The sequence below is a fragment of the Paroedura picta genome, chromosome 6 (genome assembly GCF_049243985.1).
Source record: "Paroedura picta isolate Pp20150507F chromosome 6, Ppicta_v3.0, whole genome shotgun sequence".
Lineage (NCBI taxonomy): Eukaryota > Metazoa > Chordata > Lepidosauria > Squamata > Gekkonidae > Paroedura > Paroedura picta.
Genome location: NC_135374.1, coordinates 57447136 through 57469614, shown reverse-complemented (window position 1 = coordinate 57469614; position 22479 = coordinate 57447136). Strand labels below are relative to the sequence as shown.

Genomic DNA, 22479 nt, shown 5'->3' with positions numbered 1-22479 from the left:
TCCATATTAGCTATTATTACTTATTTGCTCACTCTGAACAGAGAATCCTGATGACGTTGCTGGCAATCTATTAGATCATAGGTTTTCATGTGTTTTTTTTTAAACAGAACTGACTTGCAGTGAACTTTTTGGAAATCTGAATAAACACATCTTGCCCACAGGGACAAATGAGGGCCACCACACCATATTAAGTATCATGTGGAGAGCTTCTTTTCAATACAGATGATTGCAGAAAAAGGATCCTTCAGAAGCTGGAAGAAAGGTCCAAGCTTAAAAGGCCACCCTGAAGTTTTATTAAGGCAATGTTCTGTGGTTACAGGCCACAATTCAGCCACGCCCACCCAGGATTTTGGCCTAATCTGGAGGCGCACAACACCTCCCAAATGGGCCAAAGTCCTGACAGCCTGCCCTTGACTACCATCAGAAGAGGAGGCATTATATTTCTCGGAGCTGTTTTGCGATTCTTTGCACGCCCCATTACGCGACGGTGCCATGGAAGCGAGTGCGGTTTCCTTCTAAGTAGGCTGATGCCATTACAAGAGGCATGTCTCCGGGGTGACAGCTAAGCAATACTGGGTGGCTCTAGAAAACTACATCTCCCAAGGCGCTTTGTTCTGAGAGAGGTGTTAGAACTGGCTGTCGGCAGAGTCCAATCAGTGGGGAGGAAGGTGGCGTGGATAACGGCGTTCGCAGGTAGTCGGCAGGAGGCTGGTTGGGTGTTGCCGGGAAGCCATGGCATCATCGCGCTGCCTCAGCCTGCATCTGCCTGTGGGGATCTGCCTCCTTTTCCTCCTCCACTTCCTTTGTGCTGGGTTCGGGGGAGGCCAAAAGAATAAGGAGGTAGTGTTGTTCTCTCCCCCTCCTCCCCATCGCCTCATCACACCTATGCCTCTTGCTGGCCTGCTCCAAGCCCCACCCCAAAGCTGGGGGGGAGGGGGTGGCTAGATTCAGGGTGAGGGGGGTGGCCCAAGCCCCTTTAAAGCTCGTTGTTCCGTGGCCCTCCAGTGGCCAGCCTCCCACACCCAGCCGCCCGCCCGCTAGCGCCTGCTAGCGCCCACTGTATTTGGGCTACAGCGAGCCTTAAATCTAGTCTGTAAATAGAGCTGTAGCATGATGAGTAACTATGACCAGTTTAATTTCTGAAAACTTTCCCCCAAGAATTCATTTATCTCTCTCACCCCAGTGTAACTTAACTTAATTCTAAAGTCCAGGACAAAAGGTACAAATGCCATACACATGAATCTTTAAAATGAACTATATTTGCTGTAGCTCCCATTGGGTATGTGCATGAATGGGTACAAAGATATTTAAATTCAGAATTTTTTTGAAAATAATATACTCAGCCTAGCTTACAATTCACAGGACTAGCAAATAATAGAACAATGTGAAAATATACTGCTGAGATCACCGCTCAGTAACAGATTTTTTTTTCCCGCCTCTAAACTTGTTTTGTAATTCTTTCTGACTAGATATTTTTTCCCCTCACACATTCAGTCATCATATGCAGTTTTGGCCCAATGTACCTGAGAGACCGTCTCCCTGTCTATTCCCCCACAGAGCCCTACATGCTGCCGCCACCAACTGGCTGGTGATCCCTGGGCCAAAAAAAGCATGCTGGACCTCAACTAGGACCAGAGACTTCTTGGTCCTGGCCACCACCAGGTGGAATGAATTCCCTGAAGAGATCAGGGCCCTTTCTGAACTACCACAATTCCAAAAGGCATGTAAAAGGGAGCTCCTCCATCAGGCATATGGTTGAGGCCGGCTGATTCAACAACATCTGTTGGTCCCTCAAACACCCCCCTTCATGATCTGAGCCATGAACCTCCCACAGGTTCATGTTAAAAGTTGAGAGTTGTTGTCACACTGTGACTCTGTTATAGTGTTTTGTGATAATCTGTTATGTTCAATTTTGGAACCACTGTTATGTTACTATCACTAGATGTAGATATATACCCATGACATTTTATGTTAACCACCATGAGCCTTATGGGAGGGCAATATATCAATTTAAGAAATGTGTATTCTTTCTTTATCAGGTGGACAATTGCAATTTTCTTCTCTTTGTTTTGCTTTCCTTTCCTTTCAGTATCATCCTCACAGTTCTGTTGTTCAGTTGAAGTCCCCCACTCCATGCTTTGATTTATTTATGCTTCTCCTTTGTTGATCTCTTCATTGGTATTGTTTTTTTATTGGATCAAGGTTTAGTTAATGCTTTGTTTTCATAATTTTCATCACTTTTGCTTTCTTCTTATCTCTTCATTTATTTTGCTATTATCACTTTGCTAACAGTCTCTTGACAAAACCTCAACTTTATTCCATAAATTTAACTCCCCTGTATTCTCTTTTCATTCTCTCTGGAACTTCCTGATTCTGGTCATCCATACATCTTTCTCTCCTTGCAAGTATCTGAAAAACTGTCTGAAAACATTTCTTTTCCCAAGCTTGTAATCTAATCCCTGATGTTTGTTCCCCCTTATGTTTGTGCCTCTTTCCTTCTCCTGATACTCTTAGACAAAGGGTTCCCAACCAGGGGTGTGTAGACCTGCAGAGGTTTACGGGAGCTCCAGAGGGGTTCATGGCATTTCCCTCCTGTCTTAATGGACTCAGCCACAAGCTAGCGAACTGACCACTTCCATTGTTCCTCTTCTCCCCTCCATAACATGAATGAGTTCTCTTATGGTTTCTGTGCTTGGGAGGAGGTGGAGCCTGCATGCCTACTTCCGCCTTAAACAACCTCCTCTTTCTTTCCCCCTCAGTCTCCAAGACTGCCTGTTAATGCAGGTGGTGATGTCATTTCTGGTGACATGTAACTTATGAGGGTTTGCAGGTAGGTGTGACCAGCTGAAATCTCTTCCAAGGCTCCTCAAAATCTGAAAATTATTTGATTGTAAGCCATGACTTCTCAAGGAAGTCTGAAAAATTATTTCAGAGGATCCTCCGTGATCAAAAGGTTGAAAAAGTCTGCCTTAAAGCCTGCAGGCAAGGTTTGTTCTTTATAACTGTTGTGTTTGTGGACATTCTGCTCAACAGAAGGATCTAAATACAGCAAATGAGTAATTTGCATTACTTCTGGCTTATTGACCAATCAGATGGTCCCATTAAAAGCCAGTCAGGTTCTTTGGTGGGCCAGCTCAAATGCATGTAAGTTCCATGAGTTCTTATTCTTGCTGTTAGGTATTTCTTGTTGGAGTTGGTGTTAATAAAGAGCTGATAGTTTTCAAAGAAATCTGTGACTGTGTCTGCTGAACCCACAGACCCCTGGCAAGCAATGGTTCTGCCTCATGGCTACCCAGCCCTGGTGCCCTGCCTTCCCAGGAGGGACTGTCTGATCAAGCACTCTTACCCACTACACTCTGCCTCAGTAAGGGGAGTCTCCACGGTGCCTTCTGAAATAGGGACCATGCCATTCTACCTTCCAAGGGAAATAATCTGACTGGCTGCAGTACCACACTAGAAAGACTGGGCCCAGCTGTGCTGAATTAACTCACTGCCCTTCTACCACAAGGACCAACTGTGTTCTGCCTTCCAAGGGGAACAATCCAACTGGTTGTGGAGCCACCCCAGAAAGACTGCACATATAGTCCCTGGAATGCTGAGTATACTTTTAATCAATATAAATGGCAAATTCTGGGAAGTCTCCTGAATTCCAGCTCTCTTGTGAAGGATTTTTCTCAAGAGTGGGGTAGTTGTATGGTTCCATAAATGCCAAAAGACAGGCTAATATTTTTGTAAATTCCAGCTAGAATTTACTCCTGTGCAGCTCAGCTTTGAGGAAGCCTACATCTGTTGTTTTTTTAAACACTAGAATCTCCTAATAATATTGCATTTTGAAGTAGCAAGGGTATTACTATTGGTCACAACAAGTTCAGTCAGCAGATCCATTGAAATTGTACCCAAAGCTATTATCTAAAGAGCTGATGCACACAATTAATTGTGAGGGTCATAGGGACTAAAAATGTAACAGCAGTGTATATTATTTACCTGTGGAGAGCTGAGTAGGGAGGGGATTCATTTCTTTGTCAATCATTTTCTGGTACAAAGCTCTCAGACTGAATGGTTCAACAGTAAATGGCAGTGTTCCTGTCAGCATTGCATACATATTCACACCACTGTAAAAGAAGAGCAGTGGAAAAACATTGAACCAAGCAGAGATATGGAATTAAAATTTCACTGGTCAAAGATCACATAAATGAGTCATCGAGGTTATCATAAATCAGTCACTAACTGAGTGCACATTCCCTTGGCCACTCAAATAAGAAGTCATTCATCTCCTACTTAAAATATCATCCCTATAGAAAAGGGATATGACTAGTTATCACCCTGTCTCTAATATGCCCTTTCTGGGGAGGGCCAGTGGGAGGGGCCAGGTCATGCATCTGCTGGATATATGGAAAGTCCCAGGTCCAATATTTCATTAGAATGACCAGGTAGTAGGTAATGTGAAAGACCTCCGCCTGCCCAAGACCCTGGAGAATAATTGCCAGTGTGAGTATAATACTGATGAAAAGTCTGATTGAGTACAGGCAGCCTCAGGTGACTGAGAGACCAGCAGTAGACAAACTCCAGGCTTTCTTGTACTCATGCACTTTAGACCCTTTTCAGTTTTAGGTCAGGCTATGTTTGTATATTTAATGAGTTAATTTATATTCCACCTTACTTCCCAGTGGCAACACAAGGTGACTTACAATGTTCTCCAAAGGTGATGGTACTGGTGGCTTTAATTGATTCTCTATCTGAATGTAAAGGCTATGCCTGTTTGTTGTTCCTACTTGATTTATCTGCTGCCTTTGCTACTACAGACCATGCTGTCTTGTCAGTTTGAACACTTTACTACTTCTTTATCCCAGCACATGGTAGAAAACTCATTCTGAAAACCAGATCCTATTTGCCTAGCCTTTTTGGCCTTGGCCCAGCCTGATGGAATATGCTGCCAGCAAAAAGTTGGACCCTGACAGAACTATCAAAATTCTGCAGCGCCTCCAAAACGGCACTCTTCCCCAGGCTGATGTTTGGGGCCAGGGGCAAGGAAATAAAATCGAGTACCCCCAGTCCAGCTCCTTTACCACAGATATTGACCAGAAAGATATAGAAACAAGGCCCAAGAAATGAATATAAATGGAGCACTTAGGATATTGTTTTGTGTTTTTATTGATTACTGATGATTGTTTTTATCAGAGTTTTGTATTACAGCTGATGTACACTGTCCTGAGTCTGACTGGAGAGGGCAGTCTATAAATCAATCAAACAAACCAAAAAACAGACTAGCCAAACACAGTAAATTATAGTGGAGGGCTGTGAATCAATAGTACAGCAACCCTTTTGTCCTAGGGTTAATCCCCAGCTTCTCCATTTAAAAGGATCTCAGGAAGCCGGTGTTGGGAGACATTTCTCCACCTGAAAGTCTGGGAAATTGCTGCAAGTTACAGCAGACAATACTGGACAAGATGGATCGATGGTGCAGCTTACTACAAAGCAGCTTTATATGAACTCAGCCTGGGAGCCAAGACTAGCTTCAGATGTTACATAATACGTAGGAATGAAAAAGATTTGTACTTTCTCTTCAAGTTATCTGACATGGATACCTGTGAAAGACATGGTTCACAATTTTAAAAGGCATTGACATCTCTTGGCTGCCCCTATGTGTACAGAGGTTGCCTCCAGTATTGGTTCTCACACTATACAGCTTCCATGCACTGAGCAGTGCAGAACGGGAGGACCCAATCAATAGTACTTTAAAAGGTATTACTACAGCCTCCACTATACAGGAAAATGCCATGAATTAAACAGCACCTTTTCCTTAAATGCACTGATGCAGGTTAAAGGACATACAGAAGAAGAGTGGCATTCTGTAGGCCTGAAATAACATCACAGTGCCTTCATTCTGCAGCTCCAGCTTGCTGAAGATGGATGACCCTAGGTAGGAGAAACCAATTAAGGAGCCCCTTGACAGTTTTGCTTTGGGTTTTCTCTCAGCATTGATTTGTAAACTGGGCTCCACCATTAAAAAAAAAAACCTCTCAAAAGTAGCTGATTGCAAAAAAAAAAAACAATCCCTGAAGGATAAAACTCATCGCTACTCTAACCTCACTGAGACCAATGGAATGAATTTAAATAGCACAGAGCAGCCTGAAAAGCCTCTGAAACACATCCAACAATTCTACTTCATTATCTGGTGGCACACTGAATTCTTGTGACTCACACTGTACAGTCACTGAAAAACTCATGTCACTTCCTGCAAAAGGAAATCCTTTTCAAAGTATCTTCCGTTAACATTTCTCTAGCTTTCATCACAGAGCACTGAATGCAGACAGAGTCCTCCATGGCTTCCATACTATCCATTTAATCTGAACTTGTTGGCAACCCATTATATAGCAGAATCCCTCCCCCCCCCCCAGATTTTGCATTAGTCTTCCAGTATGAATAGTCAAATTGCTACTGAGTATCCTTAAATGTTATTGTTCTTTTTTTCTCCTTTTCTTTCCTTTCAAACATAAGTAATCACTTCCTGTTCTCTCCAGAGATCAGTTACTATATCAATGAAGGAATCAAACTTAATTATCAGTGTTTCATGGAGGAGAAAACTAAATACTGCTTTTCACTTTATAACCTAAGCCACTTTCATTAATATATCATATTTATTTTTCATGATGAATGCTAGAGCACTACTTCAAAATTGTAATAATCAAACATAAAAATAATCAATTAGACTATAAAGTGATGTGTTGTACTTAACCCTATACCATCACAACCAACGTCGCAAAACTGCCAATCAACGACTCATACAGGAAAGCTGTAGACTAGAAAATAGGTGCAAGTATTGTAAATTAAGAAACAAAAGGAAAATTGCAGAGAAATCCAACCTTTCCTGAACAGGTGATGCTTTTTAAAAGCATTTAGTACTGCCCTAACCTGGTGGATGGATACTGGACAATTTTTACAGAAAATTCAGAGTTCTTTTAAGTGTTGATTGAGCAACTGCATAGTAAAAGCCTGTCTGGATAACTTTTGCTCCCTTTCTCAGAATCAGCCTTAGGTTAAACGGTACACAATAGATTGTCATCACCTTAAAAATCGGCTTTAGTATATATGTTCTTAGTACATTGCACTGTAATGACAACAATAACAATTACAATCACTAGCACTATAATCCATTTTCCAAAGTGGCACACTCTTCTTTAGTAGCAATTCCAATTAGAACTTCATGTTATTGCTAACATGAAGGTCAAAAGAGAGAGGAGAAAATGCCCAGGAAACAGGTTTTTCAAAATCAGAAACTCACATGGACCAAACATCTATTTTGGGACCGTATTTTTTCCTCGCAAGAAGCTCTGGTGCTGCATAGGCTGGACTGCCACATTGTGTGCTGAAAGGATCAGAGTAACCCAAAATACTTGCACAGTTGCTCAAGCCAAAGTCTGTGAGAAAAAAGAGAGGAAAAGGATCTTTTAACAAAGCAATGGAACAACAGAACACTTCAAATATCTGTTTTTCCACCATTTGACCTGGCCACTTAAAGGGTCTGCTTTCATTTAAGCCTGTTAGTTGATTATTCCGTTTGAAAATAAAATGATACTAGATTTAAAGCCCATTTTAATTGAAAATAAAATGGGCGCTAGATGCTTCGCAGCTCCTGATTCGCTCCTCCGAGTTTTTATCCCGGACAGAGCCCGCCCTAACTCCTCCCCACCAGCCCTTACTGCTTTATTTAGTCCGCGTCGCCCATGGCACCGCGGGCGGTTTAAAGATATGTGGATCCAAGGGAAATTTCATTTTCAAAGAATTTAAGCAGGAAATTAAAGTAATTAGTTTTTATACCCTGTTTTTCATTGCCCAAAGGCATTGCCCAAAGGAGTCTCAAAGCAGTTGCTTTCCTTTCCTCTCTCCACCAACAGACACGCTGTGAGGTAGGTAAGGCCAGCAGTTCTAAAAGAAACTGCTCTGTGACTGGCTCAAGGCCACTCAGGTGGCTGAATGTGGAGGACAGGGGAATCTAACCTCGCTTGTCAGTTTAGAAGCTGCCACTCTTAACCATTACATCAAGTTCACATGTCTAAGTCAATGTATATAAAATAACCTTTTACTTGTAAGGTAAAGGTAAAGGTATCCCCTGTGCAAGCACTGAGTCATGTCTGACCCTTGGGGTGACGCCCTCTAGCGTTTTCATGGCAGACTCAATACGGGGTGGTTTGCCAGTGCCTTCCCCAGTCATGACCGTTTACCCCCCAGCAAGCTGGGTACTCATTTTACCGACCTCGGAAGGATGGAAGGCTGAGTCAACCTTGAGCCGGCTGCTGGGATTGAACTCCCAACCTCATGGGCAAAGCTTTCAGACGGCTGCCTTACCACTCTGCGCCACAAGAGGCTTTTACTTGACTACTGAACTATTGAAGATAAAGGGGAGAACAGATGATATACAGTCTAGATTTAATCCTGCTGACCCACAGTATGTGGAGCTGTCCCAGAGAAGTTAATATATACTTCCCCTGTAGTGCTGTACTGCCTCTTCATTGGGCCACTGTCATTTTGCTGGATGCATAGCATTACGCTTCCCTAGGAGCAGCTAGCATTCTCCCCCAAGAATCTGATATACAGGAAATACTTGGTAAAAAGCAAGAATAGAGCCACAAATAGAGCCCTGAGGAAGAATCAGTTAACAGATATTCCCAAGGGAACACAGATGACCTTGCCTCAGTGCAAAGGCAGCCTGGATATCCCTTGCCTGGTTGTGTGGCAATAGCCTGCTGAGGTGACCTGGGCTCATTCTGCACTTCCTTTGTTTATTCCGTTTATCTGCTGAATTCAAATCAATTTGAATTCAAGTCTTCCTCTATTCCCTCCCCCCCCATTGCAACAAAAAAGTGTTCTGCATGTGATTAAGAAAACTCAGAAGGGGGGGCGGAGGGAGCCAAGCACAGCAGGAGCCTCTTTCTTATCTTGAATGGGAGGTGGGGGAGGATTGGAGACAGCAGAGGAGGGGGAATAAATCCAAGAGGAAAATCTCTGCTGAGAGAAGTTACGGCTAATGTAGCCTCTGCTGAGAGAAATTAGGGCTTCCCCTTTAAGGAAAACCTTGCAGCCTAGGAACGAAATAGCCTTTGAACTGATGTCCTGGCCAATCCGGACTTTTCTACAGTATTGCAGGCTGAGACAGCAAGTTAGTTCAGGACAAGCAGAGAGCTGCACTCTTACATTTTTCAAATATGGAGGGTTATATCCTCCCCAGGATATCGTGAGGGAAAGGTAGGGTCACTCTGAATCAATCCTGCCTGTTGCAGAGAGAAAATTTAAATTGGCCAAAATCAAAATGGAAATTGCATTCAGTGTAGATGGCAGGGACTGAATCGACCTGGGATTGGAATAAAAGTTCCGTACAGATTCAACCCTGGGCTCACTCCACACATGTAAGATAATGCACTTTCAATGTGCTTTTGCAGCTGGATTTTCTAAAGTGCATTAACCACTGTGTGCAGAATGGGCCCTGGTGGGACAAGGAAGTGTCATACTAGTCATTACAAAAAGGCTATACTATTCTGTATAAATGAGCCAGTAGGATGGCGTGCACACATACCAACATCTTACCTTCATATCTACCCATCTTTCTAATTTAGTGGGGTTCACAGCAGTATAACTTATCAGTTATCTTTAACAGCTGTTAAAACTTTTTTTAAGTACAATTTATCAGAAGTATATATAATAAAGCTCCACTGATGCTAATATAATGGTGTGAACCAATGATGTACAGGATATTCCCCTAGACCTAACTAGCTGTAACAATGGAATTATCACTCAGAACAGTTCTATGCATTCACGTGTAGCATATATCAAGGCATATTGCAGCCTGCTATCAGAGCACTTATATAACTCCTAAATGTGTTCTTCTTTGAATATGCTACTTCATTCACTTCTGCAGATGGTAAAACCAGGAAGGATCCATCAGGAAGAAGTATGAGTTGCAGATGTTGGGGGGCTGAGTAGGGTATAAATTGCTGCTGCCATCAATTGGATTAGTTGTGTTATTGTATGAGAATATTGGGGTTTTAATGTTTTTTTAATATTTTTTATATAAATTGCCATGAGCTGGACAGGCCAAGGGTGGCAGCCATTCTTGTGTTGTTAGACCTGTCAGCCACATTTGATGTTGTTGACCACGAGCTCTTGATCCATCGCCTGGTGGACACAGGGATAGGGGGAACGGCTCTTAAATGGCTGACCTCCTTCCTTAAGAACAGGCCCCAGAGGGTTGCAGTGGGAGATGAGTCGTCTGACTCCTTTGCATTCCCATGTGGGTTCCACAAGGGGCAGTACTCTCTCCCACCTTGTTTAACATCTATATGTGCCCTCTTGCCCAGTTGGTCCAGTGTTATGGGCTGGGTTGTCACCAGTACGTGGATGACACCCAGCTTTATCTCCTGATGGGAGGCTGGCCAGATGTCCCCCCAGAAACATTAACCAGCTGTTTGGAAGCAGTGACTGCTCTACTGAATTCAATGTCACTGCATTTAGTTAATCCACATTTGTCTGTGGAGGGTCTAGTAATTGTAATAATTTGAAGGCTTCTTAAATGCCTTAAGTCCAGTCTCTTACATTATAAAACTAAAGCTATAGCCAAATGACTGCATCTTATTTTATTTATTTTTCATTTGATTTATAGCCCACCACTTCTGAACAAGACTGCTCCTGGCGGGTAACAAACATAAAACCCCACAATAAATATAATTAAATCATTAAAAAAAAAAACCAATCAAATGATCATCTTATTTTAAAAGTCCAGCTTGCTAGCCAAGGATATTAAATAGCTCAGTTCAAGCTGCAGCATATAACTAAACACAATCTGCTGCATTTATGTGTAGAAGGATGGATGGTTTCATAGACATAAAAAAAGCTCTACTCTTTCTGTACTGCCAGTGGTCCCCAACCTTTTTATCACCGTGGACCGGTCAACGCTTGACAATTTTACTGAGGCCCAGGGAGGTAGTCTTTTGCCGAGGGACATCACCACCGCTGCCTGAGCCCCTGCTCCACTTGCTTTCCCGCCAGCGCCCCTGTATTCCCACCGCCTGCTGGGGGGCGCTGCCAGCAGCAGCTGCACAGTGCCATGCTGAGGGGGAGCCCAAGCCATGGCGGCCGCTGGAGAGCACCAAAGGTGAGCCGGCGGCAGAGTGGCAGGGCAGCCCCCGAGGCAGCAGCTGGGGAGGAGGACAAGGAGGATCCGCGGCCCGGTACCGACTGATCCACAGACCCGTCCCGGTCCCTGGACCAGGGGTTGGGGACCATTGCTGTATACTATAAAGCAGCTTGGTTTTTCAAACTGAACACTTCTGAATTTACCATTGGTTTTTACTTGCGTATATGTTTCTGCGAGTATCTGTATTTTGATGTTAGCTTTAGTTACTGTTATCAAACACCTAATTACAAGAAAATTACAGATATTCTTTTAAACCCATCTGTGGTAGACAGCAGACCTTCAGTGTAATTCAACCTCACCTTTCCTCTTATACATGTTTTCCCAAGATTACTTAATTAAACAATTAAAGGTCAAAGTCATTATTTTAAGAATATATCAAATCCCTTAAATATTCTATACCCTTTTAACATCAGAAGCAGTCTCATATACTGGCTTTGTGTAGTATGCCTCATTCACTGATTTGCTGGCCTACTTTTAGGTAATAATTTTCACCACCTCTGAGGAAATGAAGTTTCCCTCTTGAAGTAACAGTCATTTGGCATCTACTCTGCATTCAGACTTGCTGCTGCAGAAAATGTGTAGGCACAAAATTAACTATAAGCAGATGTTCTCTTTTAAGGCAATATTTTCCTTGCAATGCCCACAACTAACATTAATAGGAGTTATTAACTGATACTGAAAGGAGATGAGCAATCTACACTGTCTTTAGAATGTTGACAAATAATGCTCTGAATGCAATGAATAGGCTGCTGTAAAATCAAGGGGCCATTGACAATTTTAATAAAACGTTTCTCAATCAATCATTCATCCTGATTTTGCAGCAGTGTACAAAGAGCACTATTTTGCTTCTTGTGGTGTGATCTAACAATCTCTCATGACAGAAACAGAAGCCTCTGGAAATAGAAGCCCTGGGGTTTCTTGATGACCCTGGAATGCTTTCCCAAATGGGTGGGAGTTCATTAATTTTTATATATTTTTTAAATTTGTTAAACATTTTTCAAGTGATACAACCACACATGATAATGTTGAATCACACACACCCCTCCCAAAATGGCCAATGATGGACCTGGAGGGTGTGGGAAGGGGAGAGACCCTGGCTGTGCTTCCCAACATATTCTGCATGATCACATCACTTCTGGGGTTTCTTGAAGGCTGAAGAATGTTTCAGGGGTTTCTCAATGGTAAAAAAGTTAAATCTATATGAGAAAACAATCTAAACTTAGAGAAAATGGTAACGCCTGGAAATCCTGCTTTTGTATGGCTGCCAGTAACAATTGTTATATAAGAAAGGGCAATAAGAATCAGAACTGTGGCTTAGTTCTCAAGAAACACATAGAAGCCTTGTGTTTTGCAATGGAGTCACACTGGCTTGGATTATGTATGTTAATATTTATTCTGAATAATACTATGCTTCTGAAAGGAGCCCAAGTAATGTATTTGTCTATGGAAAAACTGGGGATTATTGATTGAGGATATACATTTTATGCACTATTCACAGAAACAGAAAAACTGTCATATGAATTGAACTTTCTAGAAACTATACATTTGCTACTTTCCTCATTATATGCTGCATTATCTATATATAATTTTCAACACACACAGAGCAAATGCCTTTTGTTACTCCAAATATGCAAGGCAGAAGGTCTTATTGATGTACTCAGCGGTCTTGTTTACATTTGGATTTGCGTTTTACTGAAACATTTTCTCTAAAAAAGGAACACAAGATCTTTACTTCTCTTGTTTAATATTCTAAGGCAAATCTATATATTAACACCTAGAAATGTATTTGAACTTTAGAACCAATTATTAGTATGATTATAAAAATGTCTTACCAATAAGCTTGATATTGTTATCTTCATCTAGCAAGAGATTTTCTATCTTCAAGTCTCTAAAAACATAAAAACATAGTTTATTTACATTATTTATTTTTTACATCAATTCAAGGTGGATTGCACATAGTGAGTAAATATAATTAACAAAATTGGGCATTCAGTAAACAATGCATTAGGTTTTTAGAAGTCTGGAACCACCAGCAAGAAGTGAAGCATAGCATAAATATTAATATGATGCATTAAGTAGTACAGAAATAACATAATAGGATGTTCAGATGTATGATGGTACAGATTTGGCTTTTTCTGTTGTCTGCCTCATACTGTAAGGCTTTCTCCAAGAAACTTTCTCTTTGGACTTGATATAACAAATTAATAAAACCAAGCAAAACACATTTCACTTATGACATATTTTGGGTTTTAGACAGTTTGCTTGACTTAATTAGCTGTCAGTATCACTCTAAACAGTTATACCTTTCAGTGGCATATATCTTTATCAAGTTAGCACTGTACACTGTACATGAAGAGGCAATAATGTATTTAATAGTTTGTTTTTAAATCTTTTTAGAGATATGTATGTGCATGGTTTGTACAGTAAATTGCTCTGAGATCTTGTTGGGGAGTTGGTTGTGAAAGGGAAATAGCTTACAAATCAGAAGCAGAGTTCTATTTTTTTTCTTTTTCTGATTCACATAAAACATGTCCCAAAGAGGCATGGCGTTATCCTTGTAGCAGTTTTTCTGCTTATGCTATATTGAGATGAACAGAGACGATGCAAAACTACTGGGCCTCCACACTTCAGTGACTGTTTTCTAAGTCATAGTATTTGGAATGAAACATCCCAAGAAGCTTTATTTTTAGTGAAATTATGCAGAGTTACTTCAACCTAAATCAATTGCACTGCTAATAATCTCTGGATGATTTTTATAAAGTCAAAACAGTTTTAATGTTTAGGAGAATAAACACAAACACACATACAAAGATGACTCCAAATAATGTTTATGGGATCCACTACTCCACTTAGATGGAATATTACTAAATCCTGTTATAACTATTTGTAAATGGAAAGGAGGGCATAGCTCAACACCTTCAAAGTAAAATTTAGACAGAAAGTAGATTCCTAAATCATCTTTAACTAAGAAAACTAGGTGTGCACTTCAAAGGAAAGTAATCTTCTCTGAACTTCAGAGTTTTGGCAAGAATATTATACCAGCAGAATGAATGATAAAAGAAGTCAAGCAATGGATGCCAAGAAATAAAATATAATGTATAATATATCTCAAATAAAAATTAGAAGATGCTATTATCATCTTTCAAATGTTTTTGTTAAGTGTTTTATCGCTATTTTCATTGCATCTCCAATGTAAAACATAATTTTCCAATATTTATCTTGGACATCCTAACCAACTGAGGATGTGCTTGTATGTTATGGCAAGAAATATAGGAAATCCCATGTAGGTACAGCTCAAGCTACTTTCATTACAATCCTAAAGATTGATGGGAGTAAGCCCCATTAAATAGACCTAAGATTCTGTTTAGGATGGCATTGTTAAGCAACCCAAACCAAAATTTCCCCTCTTGCAGCATAGATTGGATTGTCACTTGTAGACCTAGGAATCTTTTCAGCGGTTACTTCTAGTTTATCAACTTTCTTGATGATGTCGGAAGGCTTCCACTTTGTTGAGGTTCTGCAGCCTTGCAAAGCAAAATTATTTGGGAGGGCTCTTGACACAATATATTGCATATGCAAAATGCGTTAGTCTGTACAGATTTTTAATTGTGTATTTAAAAAAAATTTAACTCACCTGAAGGCAGTGAAAGATTGGCTCAAGTGGAGTGTACAACTCCCAGCTCTTGATGGAGTTCAGTTAACAACCTTGACCACCATCCTGGGCCTGGGCATGATCCTGGATTCCACACTATCTATGGGGGCCCATGTCATAGACACTGCCTGCCAGGCATTTTATTATCTACACCAGGCATGGTAGCTAACATCTTATCTGCTGGTCATCTGCTGGCCACTTATGCCTGACCTGGCCACTGTCACCTCCAGATTGGACTACCGCAACTTTCTCTTGTATCTAACCTGGAAGCTTCAACTGGTCCAAAATGCAGTGTCCAAACACCTTACTGGAACCAGACAGAGAGAGCACGTTCAACCAGTGCTCTCCCAGCTGCACTGGCTCCAAGTTGGAGAATGAATCAGGTTCAAGGGACTAATACTGGTACTTAACTTCAAAGCCCTAAATAGTCTGGGACCTTCATATCTATGGGGCTGTTTTATCCCAAAGGAGCTTATGCTGTAGCTCACAAAATCTGCTGAAGGTCCCCAACCCCAGAGTAATACAGTTGGCCAGAGTCAACAGAGTCTTCCCAGCCCTGACTCTGATCTGGTTGAACACTCTCCCAAGTGAGATTAGGGTCCTGTGGGATTTAAAACAGTTCTGCAGGGACTTCAAGACAGAGTTGTTCTTCCAGGCCTATGGTTGAGGCCCATAGAACATCAAAGTCACTGACCTCCTTACATGCATATGGACATATACTGATAGACAAGTATAATATCATCTAGCTGCCATAGAAACATCTCATTCAGCAATTTATTCTCCCCCATCCCGCTTTTGAGAAGGGCAATAAGCTCCTAAACTGCAATGAATACCACCTGAAACTGTGAGCTATAATTTATAATATAACTTATAATTCAAATGTTAATAATTGTAAGTGAATTGTTCTATGATTATGGCTGTGAATTTTATTTTAAATGTTGTAAATCAGTCTGAGTTTACAGGGAAGAGTAGTATAAAAATTTAATAAGATGAAATAAATAAATGAAATCCTGTTCCAGAGAAAGGCAGGCTAAAAATGCTATAAATAAATAAGTAAACATGATTGCCCTCTCTGAATTTTCTGTGTAGCTCAACTGCAGCCACTTTGTTTCTCCGTTCGATGTTGCACCACTAAGGGGTCCCCAGCCCCAGATCTTTGGATTTACAGTTTGGGGCAGCAGGAAAATTATATTGTGTTCCATCACTTATTTGTTTTTGATATACTTCTTCTCTACTTCTTCATTTATTTGTTTATCTAACCCACACACAAGGTGACTTTCAGCAATGATGTTAAAAATGCCATGTTTACTTAAAAAAAACATTAAAAATAGATTCTTAAAACCATACTAACAGCAATAAAAGTAATAAGAACACCTAAAATGCAATAACAACACAATAGAGATAATATTAAACCTGGAGAAAAATGAAAGATCACACAATATATACAAAGCTGGGCAAAAAAGGATTGCAGAAAGAAAGATTTTAAAAAGCCAAAACAACACATCAATCAAACAAAGACAGGAAATGTTCCCATTGGCAGCCCCTTTCCACTGTTCCACATAAACAAATAACCCTGGACTCCCTGGAATACTATTTGCCCTGAATCCTTTACTATGTAGATCTGGCCCTGATCCTACATGTTCTAGATCTATACAGAAACATACATGGGATATTTTCCTCCTAAATCATTTGTAAGTCCAAGTGGTGATATGCCTCTAATTCCACCATGAAAGAAACTTGGGAGAAAAATAGATATACATGGAGCTGTGTTTGCTACTGGTACATTACTTAACTCCTTTCTTTGACATTCTGACAGTAATTGCCCTGAATGGGATTGAATTTGGTTAAAATTACTTTAAAAGGCTTGTTCAGAATTTCCTATGGGATGCTCCTTGATGTTCCAATGAAAACTCTCATTGTCTTTGTTGTCCTTACTTCCTTTGGAGGCTTAATATCCATCCTGTTTTTGACAGCATTAAAGTCTGTTTAAAATACCTTCAAAAAAGAGAATGCTTTACCAGATAGTTCCATTTAGGATTGATTTCTTTTTATAGTTAGAGGTAATCATTGCTATCAAATTCAAATTTGAGCTTGTTTCTTTTAGAATTTTAAAAACCAACCAGTCACATCCCAATGTTGACAGGCCTTCTCAAAATCATAACAATTCATCCCACAGAGGCATTACTGGCATTAGAAGAGTGTAAAAGGGTGGTGTTCACAGGATTTCCCAGCATTTATTGTTATAAATATCAGCAAATTAAAGGGTAGGGGGAGACTGAGTCAAGCTTTTCTGATCTTATTAGAACAAAATAAATATAGACATTGGCAACCTTCATTCCATGATCAACAAAAGATGTAGGAAATTTACTGACTCTACTTAACTGTTTGCTTTCAAATAGCTGGTCCCACTCCTCCAGGATTGATGCTACAGCCCACCCTCCATCCCTCAGTATCTCTCAATCCAACCTCCAGCCACACAAACCCTGCATTGTATTTTTTCCAGTTTCCACTGTATAGAATTTGGTACCATACATCCTTAAATTTATCCAATAATCTGAATTCGATTCGTGATGATTACATGAAACACCCCCCCACACACAATTTGCCCACAAGAATTCATTATTTTATAGCAAATGATTTGTGATTCTACATCTTTCTAAGCAATATTCATGGCAAGTTTGGTTGGTAATTTTTGTCATGAGGAGAAGTATATATTCTGACTAATATTTATGCAGTATGCACCCAGTTGTGTTAAAGAAGCTCTGTGATCAGAAGAACAGGCTGTGAAAGATACAGTAACCAGAAATTGTAGCCCACATTAAACCTCTAATGATCATGCTTTGTTTATCATGAAAAGAGTGCGAACACCTACAGATCACAGATGAAGTGTTAGTGTCGTTATTTTTAGAGTGCATGTAAAAATAACTGTATCGCTATTGTATTCTAACATTTAGATTTAGCAGTCCTTTTTTGGGAAGCCATTATAATATAACAGCATGAATTAATGGGTGTGATGTAGTAACTGCATTCTTTTATGGCCTATCCATTCTTCTTTGGATAAAACGGCATGCAATCAAAGCATAGGACGCAATTGTGGAAAAACATATCTTTTATTTATATTTAGAGAACACATTTTTACCGCAGAAGCCCTGAAGTGGCTTATAGACATTCATTAAAACACAGCAATATCATGAAATGTAAAGAAAGCAGTGACTCCCCTCAGTACAAATTCTTCAAAGCAAGACTTTAAGAGCAGTAACTGAATAAAAGTGAAACCAATAGGTAACAGTATGCAGGAAAAATCCTAATGCTGGGATACTCCTTACTGCTCTTTCATGCTCTAATTCAACTGGTCACTTCTTGTTCAGCAAAATCCCTAGTTTTCCATTCCACTGAAATGAACAAAAAATAGTTTGTTTGCCCTCTAAACCAAGACTGTAAACCATCTTCAAATCAAAGTTCCCTATTCTGATTGGAGGACAATTTTAAATCATCATTTCTAATTTGGATGCAATACCATGTTATTAAATTATTGTGCGATTGCTTCACCATAATGTCAGCTTGCAACTCAGTTTATTTTCCATGCCATCATTCAATTCCTCTTCTGCCATTTTGCGGTGGATTTAAATTTAGATTTAATTGTGGCAAAACCTACAACTTACATTTAACGCATGATCCCAATCATGGGTTGGCAGCATTGTGCCAGCTGAAAGTTCCTTCTGGGAATTCAATCTAAAATGCTGCAGGGGCCTGATTCAGATTATGACTGAAGTGTGGGGTTAGGACGTGCTCCAACCTCCCCATGTGCCATTATACTGATGAAAAATGGCCCTGGAGGGCAAGATTATTTGCCCTGTAGGAGGGCTGCATGTGTTGCCTCCATTGAATCAAAGACCTACACACATAAACACACAGACACAGAGTTTCAGATTTTAAAAATGGCCATGTTGTGCTTTTGATCCAAAATAGGTCCCTGTGGTGAGTTTCCAGGAGGAACTCACAGCTGAGTTTGGGCCTCAGTGACAAGTTACCGCTATCTGGAACCATGAGTTACAGTAATAAATAAAAATTAAAAATTAAATAAATAAAATAAAAATAAAAGCAGTAAGGGCTCCTGGGAGGAGTTTGGTGTTAATGGATATGAGCCAATCAGCTTGCTCATTGGAGCCTGTACACCACTGACTGGTCACCCACCCAGTGGCTGTCCAATCAAAATAGAACTCCTGCCCCTAAGTGAGATGACAGGATTGTGTGGGGGCCCTTCAACTTCAGACTGCCTCCCAGTGCCTCCCTCCTGCCCCGAAAAGCCCCAACGCCTCTGTGGGCCTTTTGGAGGTGGGGGGGGGAACCGACTGCCCCCCAGCAACTCCCCCCAAAAGGAAAATGGATGTTTGTAAGGGTCAACTCTCTGGTACTGTAATTGGGGATGCCAGTCTCCCCTGGAATTACAGCTCCAGACTAAAGAGATCAGTTCCCCTAGAGAAAATGGATATTTGGAAAGGGTGAATGCTCTGACTACGATTTCTGCTCCATGCTTCCCAGAACACCACTGGCAACCCAGCACTTCCTGCAGGCCGTTCTGCCCAATTTCCTTCCATTACAGAGGAAAGAGAAGAGTGCTTCCTATCCATGCCTTGGGAATTTGCTGGCATCATGTGGAGAATGACCCATGGCTCAGTGGTAAATGAAGTTGAAGTCTGTCCCACAATTATTTTGGGGTGCATCCTTGCTCCAGTGTTCTCCTGGTTGTTCTAGGGCAGGGGTGGCCAAACTGGCTCTCCAGATGTTCATGGTCAACAATTCCCATGAGCCCCTGCCAACAGTTAAAGAATGGTGGCCTCTAAACTGGAGAGCTCCCTCAACCCCACCTCTCTCACAGGGTGTCTGTTATGGGGAGAGGAAGGCCTCCCCCCTCCATCCACTCCCCCAGAAACCAACCTACCTATCACTTGCATCCACCCCCCCCAAAAAAAAAAACCTTCCCCAACCAAGCTCACCTGCAACACAGCTAATGCAGCCAGGCCCCAGACTCCTTACTCCAACAAAATGCTGCCATGGCCTCTGATGGGCACCTTGACAGCCACATGCTGTCTTGCTCTGCTGCCCCCTCTCTGCAAAAGCTCTCCCCACCACCCTCTGCCACCAAGCCCCCTCAAAGCCAGCAACCATTCCCATCCAACCTTTACTACACTTTCCTCACATTCATGTGACCACTACCATACCCCCATTTGCCACCATACTACCACAACCCCACACACAAAACAGCCCTTCATTCCCATGCCCTTATATGCAGGACAACCCTCCCCTTTCTCTTCCCATTACCAAGTTCCAGCGCCCATTGTATTCTTGGATACAACAGGCTTTATCCTTAGTTCTACTATATAATCATGGGTTGGGTGCTGCATAGATTTACTCAAAATTGAAATTAGGAGAGGGTTCAAAGCTCAGTGATACAGCACATGCCAAAGGTCTCAAATTTCATCCCTAGCTTCTTCATTTAAAAGATTGCAGGTAGTAAGTGCTGAGAAAAGGCCATTTCTATTATTAGGAAAGGCAGTTATGCAGACTGATATAGGATAGGTCTATCAATCACTGCTAGTAGAATGTCCAGAAACAGTAAACCTCTGAATACCAGTGCTAAGAAGCAACATTGGAGGTGGGGGGGGGCTTTTTGTGCAGTGTTTATTCGCCTTCCAGGGCAATTGGTGGCCCTTCAAGGGGGGGGGGGAAGGCTGCTAGTTGAACAACTATTCTGATCCAACAGTACATCTGTTGTTATGGCATATTCATGGGAATATAATTTCTGCATAGAAGTATTAATCAGTTATGAATTTAGTGAACAGATGTGCTTATTGTAACTTAAACACATACACATTTATCCCCCCAGATTAGCTAACAAACATATCTCGCTACTGCTGTATGCAGATGACGCTGTCCTGTTATCAAGAACGCCAAATGGAATGAGAAGGGCCTTGGTTCTGCTGGCTACTTATTACCAAATGAACCAGCTAGAGGTCAATCATTCAAAAACAAATTATGGTTTTTGGTAACAAGCCTAAAATATATATATGGTGTCTCAACTCATCACCCATAGAACAGGTCAGATTTTACAAATATCTGGGAGCACTATTTCAATCAAATGGCCACAGAAACTCCCATATATCATATATTTCCTTGAATGCCCAGAGGAGCGCAGGTGCCATTCATAAATTCTTCTGGCACAAAGGTGGTTGTAATGTTCCTGCAGCCCTTAAGCTGTTTAAGGCAAAACCTCTAACACAGATGATGTATGGGGGCCCACTGTGTATAAATGCCAATATTTTCAGCCTAAAAAAGATTCAGGCTAAATTCTTAAGATCCCTGCTCCAAGTACCAACCAGTATTCCCAACGCTGCAATCCAGGTGGAAACAGGAATGTATTCTGTCCAGACCAGAATATGGATATGTACGTCCATGTACTGTTTAAAATTGTTTTTTTCCCACAAAGGGTTTGATTTATCTAATGATGTCTGATTCATTGGTTGTGCCGTGGATATCCACTCTCGAGAAAAAAACTTTGCTCGTATGGTTTATCAAAACAGTTAATACTGTCTCTTGATTTCAACCAAGCAAAGGAGACGATAAAACAAAGAATCTTGAATATCCACCGTCACCAAGACTTCAATCAAATAAAAAATCCACTTTTTACAACACCTCCACTTAATCTGAAGCCATTACCTTAATCTTGTTTTCCCAGATCATAGGAGATCATTTACACTCCTACGATATAACATGCTCCCATCCGCTTTTAGGGAAGGCTTATTAAAAAAAAATACCCATCTGTGATCGTTTATGCATCTGCCAGGATGGGAGCATTGAGACATCAGAACATGTATTACTCCAATGTAGGTTATACGATCAATTCAGGAGAGAACTTATACCATCCCCACAGAATAAGTCCAATTCGAAGGCGATCAAAGACATGTTGTCAGACAAATGCACAGAAATAACTTCTGTTGTGGCCAGATTTGCTTGGAGGGCAATCAAAACAAGGAAGAGCTGGGTGGATTTGGAGCAACTTAGGTAGAGATAGTCTTGATTGCTTGAGAATGCTTGTGAGTTTTAAAATTATAATGTTGATTCTTATAGCTGGAATGTTTCAAATTTTATACTATTTTAATTTTCAATTATTCTTTTATGTATTTTGTAATTTGATTACTGGTCAAGCATCGTAATAAAAAGTATCTGGATTTGGATTTGCACATACACATTTATGTCTGTAACCACCCTTGATGTCTACTTACTACAGTTCATGTGGGGGAGACATGCTTGTAGATAGGAATGTTCAAGATGCATGTTCATGTGTCAGGGGAGTCAATGCTGGAAGTTTAGGGATATGCACTAAATTGCATTATATTGTGAGCCAGACCATTGATCCATCTGGTTCAATACTGTCTGACTGGCAGTGGTTCTCTAAGACCTTTCCATTGCTGCCACACACTGATCTTGCCTTTTCATTAAGATATTCACCACAATCGCAACATCTTTTTCTTTCTCAGTCAGCACAAGTTCAGACCACATCATCATCGGTATATATCAAGTTAATATTAACAATAGTTATATCTTATACTATTGAATGTGTGTGCACGGAGGTGGGGTG

General features: G+C 40.9%; 1 protein-coding gene across 2 annotated transcripts in view; it reads right to left on the bottom strand.

Annotated features, from left to right (window-relative positions):
* HUNK (hormonally up-regulated Neu-associated kinase) overlaps nt 1-22479 on the bottom strand; it is an 87422-nt gene that overhangs the window by 28078 nt on the left and 36865 nt on the right. For both annotated transcript variants that reach the window (XM_077342539.1, XM_077342538.1), the window contains exons 3-5: nt 13021-13076; nt 7283-7418; nt 3985-4112 (exon numbers count right to left, since the gene is read on the bottom strand). In XM_077342539.1, the coding sequence (XP_077198654.1) occupies nt 3985-4112; nt 7283-7418; nt 13021-13076 (320 nt within the window). The remainder of the gene's footprint in view (nt 1-3984; nt 4113-7282; nt 7419-13020; nt 13077-22479) is intronic.